Below are 12,060 nucleotides of genomic sequence, written 5' to 3'. Positions count from 1 at the left end.
AGGTCCTGTCATTGTTGTTGGCCTTTATGCCCTGAACGCTGGTGATGTAGGGGCCCCATGAGTTCTCCTCTGCTGTGAAACTGTGGGGACGATAAATGGGTTTCAGTAATTTAGAATTTTCAAGGGCAACCTTAATGGGCATTTCTGAAACTTCAACGTACCTAAGCATCATTTGAAGCCGTTATCAAGAAAAGCAGATTTCCTGGCCCTATCCTCAGATACTTTGATTCTGTAGGTGAGGTGGGGACTAGGAATCTGCATGTGTCATTAACACTCCAGGTGATTCTGCTGCGGGCACTCCACAATCTATGCTAAATTAGAGGAATGATGCCTGTTTCTGCCCCTGCCTCCCTTCCTGGTAGACCCTCTGTAGTCAACAACTGCTAACCTTCTACCCCAAGATAGTAACTGTTGAAGATACTAAAGCAGCAGAAGAAAATGTTAACCTCACATCCTAGGTCATCATAAATAAGTAGGTTTTCTCTTAGGAAAGAAGAACAGGAAAGAGCAATTTAATATTTCATATTGTGTTTATTAAAAAGTAACATGGCCAATGTCAGTTTCACCTTCCCTGGTCACATTTCTCTGCCCTCCTGGGAGCCCTTGAAAGCAACCTTTATGTTATTTACATTACATATATATCATATTTACATTACTCAGTACATATATAGGATATATATAAAATTTTCTCTACGGCATCTTACCTCGTGTTACTAGAAAAGTAAATGCTGATTAGATTTAGGGAGTCAAATGAACCATACCTTTCAGAGGCAAAGTCAATATCTTAATTTTAATATTTGACCTTCTTAGGGCAGGGAACCTTAATCTAGGGGTCTATGAATCTGAAAGGGGGGAGCATGGAGAGACTCAGGGCATTTGTGAAACCTCTGATTTAAGGATGAGTTTCGTGTGTCTGTTCACCTGTCTGGGATCAGCAGCCACTGCACTCATCTGATTTTTATTTATTATTTATTTATTTATTTTGTTTTTTAATCAATTAATTTTTTATTATGTTCGGTTAGCCAACATATATAGTACATCATAAGTTCTTGCTGTATGTAGCGTTCAACTGAACGCTCATCTGATTTTTAAAGGGGTCAATGATTCAAAAATAATGACCCAGTGTTCTGAACACAAAATTACTGACCTAAGAGATTCTATTTGTTGAAGGAATTTTACTGACAGAAGAGAGATCCCTGGGTCTTATTTACCCATTAAATGAACATTAATTTAGTACCTACTGTGTGCTAGAAGACGAAAAGTCTCACCTTTTTTTAACCCCTGCCATGAGATGTAGATGGCCCGCAAAGTAGTGATGAAGTGTTTCGAATGTACTTTGTTCAGGTGCGTATGTATTCTTACTGAGTCTTTCAAAATCACCAAATAGCTTCACCTTAAGTTACGTACAGACATACCTAAATCGAGTTGCATTTTCTTTCTTAGCTTGTTCCATCACATCTAGGAAGACAGAACCATTTGCCACATGGACCGTGATGTTATCTATTTGATTATTGATTACCACAGAGTAATTTACTTGGATTTGAGAGGGTGAGACAGTGGGCGTCACCGATACAGGCTCCGGAGTGGAGATGTGGAGGGGATCTGGCAGAGAGAGAAAAGCAGAGAAGAATTACTATTCAGAATAATAAAAAAAGATGTTAGAGTTTACATGCCCACCCAGCCCCTCGATCAGGCCTACTTTCCTTTACCAAGAGGAGGATTTGCTACAAGGAGCAAGAATCATCAGCCAAGGGGCAGATCTCTTGTGTGACTAAACCAGATAGGCACCAGCTTGTAAATGTGATTCGGCTCCACTCCCAGCTGTTTTAGCAATTCAGTTGCTCTGTCTCCTTTTCTCACAGAGGCTCCTGAGTTTTGGCAGTTTTGTTGCTGTCGTCGTTTCGTTTTTGTTTTTGTTTTGCTTTGGTACAGCATACAATAATGCTTCTCTTTTTTCTTGGATGCCTTTTTATTTCTTAACATTTATTGAAAAGACATTAAATGCCATGCACTGTACTAATCATTTTACTTGGCTTATCTTATTCAGTCCTTACAAAAACCAACACTAGATACTACTATCATTTGCATTTTTTAAAATGTTTTTTTATTATATTATGTTAGTCACCATACAGTACATCCCCGGTTTCCGACGTAAAGTTCGATGATTCATTAGTTGCATATAACACCCAGTGCACCATGCAATACGTGCCCTCCTTACTACCCATCAGCGGTCTATCCCATTCCCCCACCCCCTCCCCTCATTTTTTTATATTAGTAAACTAAAGTTTGATATTAAACATTTTGTCTGAGGTCCCTAAACCTACCTATAAGTGGCTGAAACAGGAGTGATCAGAGATAAAAGTCAAGTCTTTCATCCCTTCTTGAAAAATCAGTTGTTTGAATATACGATTCGCGCTCTAATTTTCTTATAATACTGCCATATTCCTCCCATATTCCTCTGAGCTCCCTGAGGGCTCACTCATGGTGCATAACCTAGAGTCAGACACCATAATTGTTTAGAATGGGAATGATGCTCAGAACGTCTAACTGGTCATCAGAAAACATCCCTTTGGAGATGGACACCATTGAATCAAATCTACCTTGTTGATCAGTGTTTGAATCAAGAACAACACTTATTACCCTGTTAAGAACAAATCCTCAGGTGGTTATAATCACGGGTGACACATGGAGGACTGAGTTCTATCTGGGAACCGTTATGCTTTAGTGGTTTATCTGGTCACTTTTGGTCCCTAAGGACGCCTTAGTCTCACATTGCTTTGGGTTTTATGCTCTTTAGTACCTGAGCCATAGACACAAGAAGAGGCTTTGTTAACATCCAGGTAGGTCTTTCCCATCAGGGCCGGTAAGATTTGAGCTGCAGCGGTTGGCACATGGAATGCTCCTCGAGAAATTTCTGTGAGCACCATATCCCGTGTTTTTTGGCAGTCCCATTGATTTTCGAGGTAATACATTGATGAAACAAAGAGAGCCTAACATGTGAGAGAAAGAATGAGAGGGAATGAGAATGAATGAGAGAAACATCAAATAAGGGGAAAGCCTATATCTAACGAATTCAGTAAGTATTTACTAGACATACAGAGTAAGCACCTTGGACAGCTAGGATACCTTTCCTGTCACAAAGAAGTTTATAAACTAGTTTGGGGGGAGGTGGGAAATTGCTTAATAACACAACCAGTAATGGCATCAATGCAAACAGACTTTCTCTACCATATTCACTTGTGTAGCCCTGACACTGGAACAGTACCTGTCACATAGGAGACCCTTGATAAATGCTGTTAACAATCATAAAGGAGCCCCTAAGGTGAATGCCTTAAGAGAAGCAGGAACTGCCATGGCGTTCCAGAAGAGGAAGAACACATAAACATTTGGTGACACTGGAGAAAGGCTTGGCGGAGAAGGCAGTACTTGAGGTAGGCCTTGACGNTATGGTGAAGAAAATCTGAATATAGGAAGAACAGTTAGGCAAGTTAGCATTGAATCTATGACTGCTCTTAAAGCAATATACATTATGGAACTTTCCTCACCATGTCCTGTCACGTTTTACATTACTTATAGAGTATAATCACATATAGAACTGGAATAGGGTCTTTTCTCAGGTCACTCTACACAAGTCCCCTGCCAGTAGACTTTAGAAGACTATAACACTAGGAGTAATTTTAGCTCAATGCATACTCACCACAGATCTCACATTGTTGCCTTGGAATAAGAGAAAATAATAGGAGCCCCATTAGGGGCAGCTGGTGGGATTGTCTCATCTCTCCAAGTGTTCTGGAATGGTGAGGGCTTGTCTGGCTATTTATTGGGTGATGGCAGAGATGAGAGCTCCTCCTTTAGCTTGCCTCAGCCTCTTTCACTTAAGCAAATATTGAGCAATGTCAGGGGTGTGGTCAAATGTATTTGTCCAAANGTCCGTGAATTGTGATAAACCAGGAAGGAGGCTTGAAAGGTATGGTTAAAGAGGAAGAGGAAATAATGTTCTTTGTTTCCTATCCCAAACTTTAGGTTTCCCATTCCTTACTTGCCTTCAGCCCAATGAGAATAAATTAAATTTCCCTCTTTTCCATTCCACCTTTGTTTGTGTTTTATTTATTTCTGTTAAAACATTAGGTTTGATGGGGCAAAAATGGAGGCAGAAGTTGTAAGACTGAAATTGACCAGGCGAGATGGGGAGCCTGGCACTGAGGATCTTCGGCATAGTGGTTTTTGATGTATGATTTTCTTCTAAGATAAGTACCCTGAGACTTTCATAGCCCAGGAGGAACACCACAGAGATGTACATCAAATACGGATTTTTGCTGTGCCAGGAAAGATGCGNCATCAGTGAGCATGGCAATAAAGACTAGCTGGTATTACTGGCACTGCCTCTTATGACTTGGACAACAATAATCTAATCTGGGAGGTAAGCACCAAATGCTGGTATATGGCAAAGGGTGAAATTGCATTTGATAGAACAACATAGCAGGTTGGAGTAGACTCTAGAATGACAAAAAGTTGTAGTCGAGAAAAGCTTCATGGTGCATTGGACATGGAAAGATAAGGATCTAAGGTGAAGAGAATACATTTCCATCAGGGGCAAGAATCACATAAAATCAGTTAGTATAGGAAACAGAATGGGTCATATCTTAGAGGTCCAAGAAGAAAGGCTACAGATATTTCTTTCCTTCATGACTCCCTTCTCTGTCTTCCGTTTTACCCTGTGACTTACCTGCATAGCTTCTCCTGTACTATATATGTTTCCGAGGAGACCATTTTCTGTTTTTTGAGATAGAATCTCATTTACCAGTGACTTCGTATGATTAACAATATTCTTCATAGCCTTTCTTTGTGTTTGCTTCTGCCTTCTTGTTATTTTCCCCTTCACACAGGTCAGAGCCAGGACAGCCATCGCACCAGTATCTGCCAGGAAACAAAACAGTGGTGATAGGGTGACTGACCATTCCTTGGACTGAGGGTCTCCTGGTATGTGGAATTTCCATTGCTAAAAGAGGGAGAGATCTAGACAAACTGGGAAGATTGGTCGTGCTGGTTGATGATGGGAGAGAAGGATTTGAAGACATAGCAATCATCCCTCCAGCACTCACCACTCAGATATTTCCAGATTTTGAGTAACCCTGTACCTTGTACTCAATAACTCACCCGTTGGTCATAGAAACACATATAGATTTGCAGGCTCATACACATGAACAGTCTCTTGCTTCTATGTCTTGGTTGTTCTCATTTTTTTCACCTATCAATCAGCCATATTGGCAGAGGAATTGAGAGAATTCATGATGATACCCTAAACAAGATATGTCTTTGCAATGTTCCAATGTTTCCATTAGGGCGATTACTAAATAGCACTTAAGAGAATTGTTTTCCAATAAAGCTTCTTACGGGGGAGGATGAGACAAGAGTTTGGAAGAAGGGAGGATAAGATCTTTTTTCTGGCTTGTTACTTGGTCCTGCCTGGATTCTCTCTTTTTTTTTTTTTTCCTTTCAGTGTCATTTTTTTAATAATAATATTTTTTTATTATATTATGTTAGTCACCATACAGTACATCACTAGTTTTTGATGTAAAGTTCCTGCCTGGATTCTTTAAGTGTGGTACCTTCCATCTCCCATTGAAAGAAATCTCATAATCTTGTTACTATCCAGAGATACAGAGTGGTGATTTTCTTTGGGCTTCTTGGAGAAAGATGAGCTTGTGTATCTGGATCCACTGGGGCTGAGCAGCAATACTAGCTCTCTACAGGGGGAATCTTTTTGGATATGTAAGCTGACCTAGGAGAAAATTTCTAGTCCTTCTCTGGTGGATGTACAGACTTCATTGTTCAAAATATTGGGCCTTGTCCATGCAGAGGTTGTGTTGTCCAAGTAAGCCCACACATCCGAATGGTCCCAATAAATTAGAGAAACAGCCAAAGTTGATAAATAAATTCTGTTCTCTTTTCTCTAATACTTCCTAAAATGTGTTATATGAAGATTCTCACAATATATCCTTATTTTACACAGGGGAAAATTAAGGTCAGACTTAACATCCATTGGTTATTTAATTCAAAGAAGGGGTAGGGTAGGAACTGGATCTTTCTACTATATTACACATCTGGGAAGATGCTTAAATGCTCCCCAACATCCATTCTTCTCAAAAAGAAAATTCTCTTCCCTGATCACTATGGTAAAGAGGATTAAAAACGTCCAAGTACTTACTGGCAGAAAAACTCAAAGGAAAAGTCTTACCGGGGACTGTGTCCTCTATGCCAAGGGAATTGGGTTTAATGACTCACCTACTGAGAACTGTTCATTGAAATAGTAATTTTTATTTCCAGGTTTGAAGATTTCAGCAACTTTACGAATTGAGTACTTCCCTCTGAACAGACACAAGGCCAAAACATCCAGGCTGAGCTGGTAGTAGTTAGTTAGTGGATTACCATCATGTTCTTCTGTCAGAGAGAAAAGAAATACCTTACTCATGGAAATAATACTGGAGTAATAAATTTTCAATCTATTCCTAATAAATCTATTTATTAGAATTTCTTTACATTTAAGGAGAGGGGAATAATAGAGAGGGGAAGATCACTCATAGAATCAGCAAGCCTGAGAAGTGGAAAGGCTGTTAAGAACCCTCAAATTCAGCTCAACTCCTTTCATTTCATAACTGTGGAGACTCAGCACTAAAGAGATTAAAATACCATCCTGATACTCAGGTGGTTACAGACCTAGGACCAGAACACCTAATTTCCCGCAGCTAAGCCTCTTGCACTTTCAAGGCAAATGTGTTCAAACTGTCAGTAGCCGCAGAAGAAGTGGAGGCCGTCTCGAAATGAGATGGGATCAGAGCAGCTTAATGAATAACAGCCTAATACTGGGTGGTGTTGAACTACAAACAGTGCTCTCAGTAACAGCCGTCCTGCTCAGCCTATTTTTCCCAGTGATAAAGTACTTTGGGCCATCTTTAGCTCTTCTACTAGTATCATATGCTTGGGTACTTCTGACATAGTGCCTTGTGTTGCTCAGCTATTTCTGGTGTATTTCATTATTTGTCTAAAAGCCAAGCTTCTGGAGAGCAAGAGAGTTGTGTTCTATGAGTTTGTGTGTGTGTGTGTTCATCATTATATGTAAGGTTGACGTACAGTTGATGCGTATTTGAACCTATTTGAAAAGAAAATTGAAGATGCATGTTGAAAGAGGGAAGAAGGAAAAGTGATCTATAAAGATACATGGGATGAATAGAATGAAGAGGAGAAGGAGAGACTGAAGGGAAACTTGTTCAGTTCTGAACCACTGGAGGAGAAGACAGGTTTGTCCAGGGTCTCTGAAAATTTGATTCTCACCCATATTTTTAATTTCTGCTTGGAATTTTTTTTGTAGATTTTTGACCCGTTCAGAATAATTTATAGAAGTTCCATCAGGCCCTTTACATGCTCCCAACGCCAGAATAGCCAAGGCAAGCTGTCCCGAGGTTAACGATGGCTCTGAAAAGAAAAGTATTCAAGTTTAACAAGGTACATGCTTGTGATTTTTTTGGCCTCCTGTCTTTCTTGTGACTTACATCGCCTGTCAATTCTCTCTTTTTTCCCCCCTCTATACAAATACTTTCCTGTCCTCTTCTTTATTCCCAAAGCAGAAACTTTTCCAGCAGTGCTGTATAAACGCAAGCTACATTTTAGTCTTCCCCATGAAATCATGGGAGGTTTTTGGAATCATGCAATCCTTATAAAAATTTTAAAAGAAGAAAAATAGATAATAAAACCTTGAGATTTCCTCTCTTTGTGGGTGCCATCTTGCCAAGATAGTAATAATTGACTTAGTTGTTCTGCCTTATAAAATGTAAAAATTCCCAGGCTTCTCATAATTCTTACAATAATATTGTGAAGTAGGTGGGCATGCCTTCATTACCCCATTATCTCAGTTAGAAAGCCAAGGTTCAGTATTGACCTGAAGGACTCAGGGGGGAGCCTGTACTCAAAGCCAGTCCTCATCTGGGGCGCCTGGGTGGCTCAATTGCTTAAATGTCTGACTCTTGATTTTGGCTCAGGTCATGGTATTAGGGTTGTGGGATTGAGCCCTGTGTTGGGTTCTGCACTGAGTGCTGAGATACTCTCTCTCTCTCTCCCTCTCCCCCGGTCCCTCCCCATCTCTCTGAAAACAAAAACAAAAACACCTGTCCTCATCTCTATTTCCCTGTGGTTCCCTTGCTATTGTCAGGTTCTCATGTGTTTGTTATATCTCTGTCTGGTTGTGAACTCAGCTAGCTTACAGAATGGTATTAGTGGGTAAGAGTCTTTAATTTCTTTTGCTTTTCCTTGTGACCTTTTGAAGGAAAATGTTTCTTAGGACTCAAATAAATAAGGCCTAGCTGTAGAATAAATGGCAGAGATGTGATGATGTGAGGTACCTTTCTGTCCCCTCAAGTTTTATACAGCTAGGATAGATGTAGCAGGGAGACTTTGGACACAGAATTTTGTCCAAGTTCTGTTGCTGGAGATAATCTTTATGGATAGGTAAGTCTTTTCCTAAATCTTCCAGAGAATATAGGTACTCACCTGTACTTCTTGTAGCGAGAAGGACTTTTTCAATCAGCTGTTGATCTTGGCTTTGGCTCAGGAACCCACCAAGTCTGAGGGACAGCAGTACACTGGCGGCTTGGATTCCTTTGTTATATTTTGAATTGATCATTGTGCTTATCAGAGGGCTTAGAGCAGTATAGTTTTCTTTGCTTACCTCTGTGGTAGGGGAGGGAGGAAATAAGAAATACACACTAAGAAAGTATTAAGGAACAAGAACCCTAGGAACACAGTTTGTATTAAAACGTTTAGTAACAATATGGCACAGACAGAGCGATCCAGTGGTCACTGGCTGTGTTGCTGGAACAGTACGAAGGTGGGTTTGGAATCTCTGCTACATCAGGTATTACTCCTTTACCAACCAGCATGGAAGTGTTTCCGTGTTCTAACAGCTGTTTCAATCTTAGTGTTGTGTACTGGCAGACTATCAGTCCTGCCTGGGAGATCTTGTATCATTCCCTGATTTTGAGGATGAGGCCTGGGTGTCATTGGAGGTTAAAGAAACCTCCATGATTGAAGGCTTAATGGAGACTTGAATACGTGTCTTCCTACTCCCAATCTGTAGTCATTTCTACTTGCTGGATTGAGTTCCTTCCCTTCTCTATTTTCTTCTAACTCAATTAGGTTATTAATACTAAGGGAAAGAAGACAACTCGTCTATGCTATGGTGGAGATTGACCCCAGAGCTGAATTGTCTGGTTGCTCAACTGACCTGCTATCAAGATCATTATTTGGCAGCATGCACCTTTCAGAAAACCCTCAACTCTTATCCTACAACATCCCCAAATCTCAAGGGAAAGGATGGTGTAGTCACGTTCTACTGTGGAAGTAAAAAGAGAGTCCAGAGGCCTCAAGAACTGGAGGAAAATAAGAAGAGTTAGTTACCACTTAAAACATTTTTAAATGAACTTTGTTCAGGGGTGCCCTAGTGGCTCAGTTGGTGAAGCAGCCGATTCTTGATTTCTTTTCAGATCATGATCTCAGGGTTGTAGGATCGAGCCTCGAGTTGGGCTCCACGCTCAGCTCAGAGTCTGTTTGAGATTCTCTCTCTCCCTCTCCTTCTGCCTTTCCCTCAACTTTCTCTCTCTGTCACTCTCTCTCTCTGTCCGTCTCTAAAATAAATAAATACAATTTTTAAAAAATATACATGGTTGACACTCCCAAGAAAAATCCCTACCCATCACCAGATGATCTCTTGGGTTAGTGGGATACTGAGAAGAGCATAAGTCCTGTGTTCAGTCAGACCTTAGCTAGATTCTCTGGTCCTTAACTTATGACAGGTGACTTACATAACTTTCCTGACCTTCAATTTCTTCATTTTAAAATTGTGGATATTAACCTCTATTTTATAGATATTGGACAAGAAATCACTTAATAAACTGTAAAATACCATACATATTATCACTTTTAGCTCAACTGGACTTTCTTTTTTTTTTAATAATTTTTTTATTATATTATGTTAGTCACCATACAGTACATCCCTAGTTTTTGATATAAAGTTCCATGATTCATTATTTGTGTATAACGTGCCCTCCTTAATACCCATCACCAGCCTATCCCATTCCCCCACCCCCCTCCCCTCTGAAGCCGGACTTTTATCACTATTTTTAGAGAACTGAGGCAATGTGAGTTTTCCACCCCCAATGTGGGGCTCAGAATCATGACCCCAGGATCAAGAGTTGCAACAGTGGTTTTAGAAAAGTCCTGGTTTGTTACAAGAACAATTGGATCATTGATGAATCATGGCTGAGATTTTGTGGAAATTCCAGTTCAGCAGATTTTCTCATACTGAACAGACTTTTCAGTTCCTGGTCAACCACTCATCAGTTTCCTTGACCACTAAAGATGAAGTTAATTATTTTGTACAATGAATTGAACTTCAAAACCTCCACATATACCCCCTACTCTTAGGATACAACAAAAGAAATGACAGGCCAGGATGAAAAATTAGAGTTGGCAGAGTTTTTGTTTTAGCTTGTGTGAACATAAGACTTTCTGTTGTGGTGTTGACCTCCTCTTGTAGGCTACAGAATACCAGGAGCGTGTAGTTACCAATGGCAACACGAGTCATCTTTGGACTGGGTTTAAGTTCAATTTAAGGTTAAAGACATAAAAAAGAGAAATCATGCACCTAAGAGCTATACCAAGCTTCATGACATCACTTTCTTCAACACCTTTCCCCAATTATCCTCAATTTATGGATGAAGCTAAAAAAATTCAGAAACATTGGATCATTCAGCTAGTAAGGGGTCAGACTACACTTGAACCAGATTTTCTTTCTCCTACTTAGTGCTTTTTAATAGAATCACACGATCTTGGGATCCTATACCTGGAGGAGAGATGATGGGCTTCTACCCATATCCTGTGGGGATGAGTTGGAGGGAGGGAGGTATGTATCTTGGAACATCTAAACTCAATAATGACAAGAGAGAAGTCTTTGTTATTTGAAAGGGATTATTAACATTATTTTTTATCTGTCTCGTTATAAGGGGTTAACCTAAAACCCATGGGTTGAACTTCAGAAAAATAGATTACATCTTAAATTCAAAATATGACTTTCTATGATCTTGAAAAATTCCTGGGATCCTGAATATTCTATCATTGAAAATGAAGAAGAATAGACACTTGCTTGGTAGGGTTGCTATGGTGAAGAAAATCTGAATATAGGAAGAACAGTTAGGCAAGTTAGCATTGAATCTATGACTGCTCTTAAAGCAATATACATTATGGAACTTTCCTCACCATGTCCTGTCACGTTTTACATTACTTATAGAGTATAATCACATATAGAACTGGAATAGGGTCTTTTCTCAGGTCACTCTACACAAGTCCCCTGCCAGTAGACTTTAGAAGACTATAACACTAGGAGTAATTTTAGCTCAATGCATACTCACCACAGATCTCACATTGTTGCCTTGGAATAAGAGAAAATAATAGGAGCCCCATTAGGGGCAGCTGGTGGGATTGTCTCATCTCTCCAAGTGTTCTGGAATGGTGAGGGCTTGTCTGGCTATTTATTGGGTGATGGCAGAGATGAGAGCTCCTCCTTTAGCTTGCCTCAGCCTCTTTCACTTAAGCAAATATTGAGCAATGTCATGGGGTGTGGTCAAGTGTATTTGTCCGTGAATTGTGATAAACCAGGAAGGAGGCTTGAAAGGTATGGTTAAAGAGGAAGAGGAAATAATGTTCTTTGTTTCCTATCCCAAACTTTAGGTTTCCCATTCCTTACTTGCCTTCAGCCCAATGAGAATAAATTAAATTTCCCTCTTTTCCATTCCACCTTTGTTTGTGTTTTATTTATTTCTGTTAAAACATTAGGTTTGATGGGGCAAAAATGGAGGCAGAAGTTGTAAGACTGAAATTGACCAGGCGAGATGGGGAGCCTGGCACTGAGGATCTTCGGCATAGTGGTTTTTGATGTATGATTTTCTTCTAAGATAGGTGCCCTTAGGGTTTCATAGCCCAGCAGGAACACCACAGAGATGTACATCAAAT

General features: G+C 40.0%; 1 protein-coding gene across 1 annotated transcript; it reads right to left on the bottom strand.

Annotated features, from left to right (window-relative positions):
- Positions 1 to 4: 4 nt before the first annotated feature.
- Positions 5 to 11,603, bottom strand: LOC109491327 (transcobalamin-1; the record flags this gene model as incomplete). The annotated part of the gene is made up of 8 exons (XM_034651768.1): positions 11,460 to 11,603; positions 8,545 to 8,724; positions 7,333 to 7,473; positions 6,286 to 6,441; positions 4,727 to 4,917; positions 2,801 to 2,990; positions 1,416 to 1,602; positions 5 to 80 (listed from the first exon to the last, which is right to left on the bottom strand). Coding segments are annotated over exons 1-8 (1,200 nt in total), but the record flags the coding sequence as incomplete, so codon positions are not given.
- Between the last annotated feature and the right edge of the window lie 457 nt (positions 11,604 to 12,060).

This window comes from Ailuropoda melanoleuca, unplaced genomic scaffold, assembly GCF_002007445.2.
Source record: "Ailuropoda melanoleuca isolate Jingjing unplaced genomic scaffold, ASM200744v2 unplaced-scaffold4677, whole genome shotgun sequence".
Lineage (NCBI taxonomy): Eukaryota > Metazoa > Chordata > Mammalia > Carnivora > Ursidae > Ailuropoda > Ailuropoda melanoleuca.
Note: the sequence above shows the minus strand (reverse complement) of the source record. Positions and strands in the feature narration are given on the sequence as shown.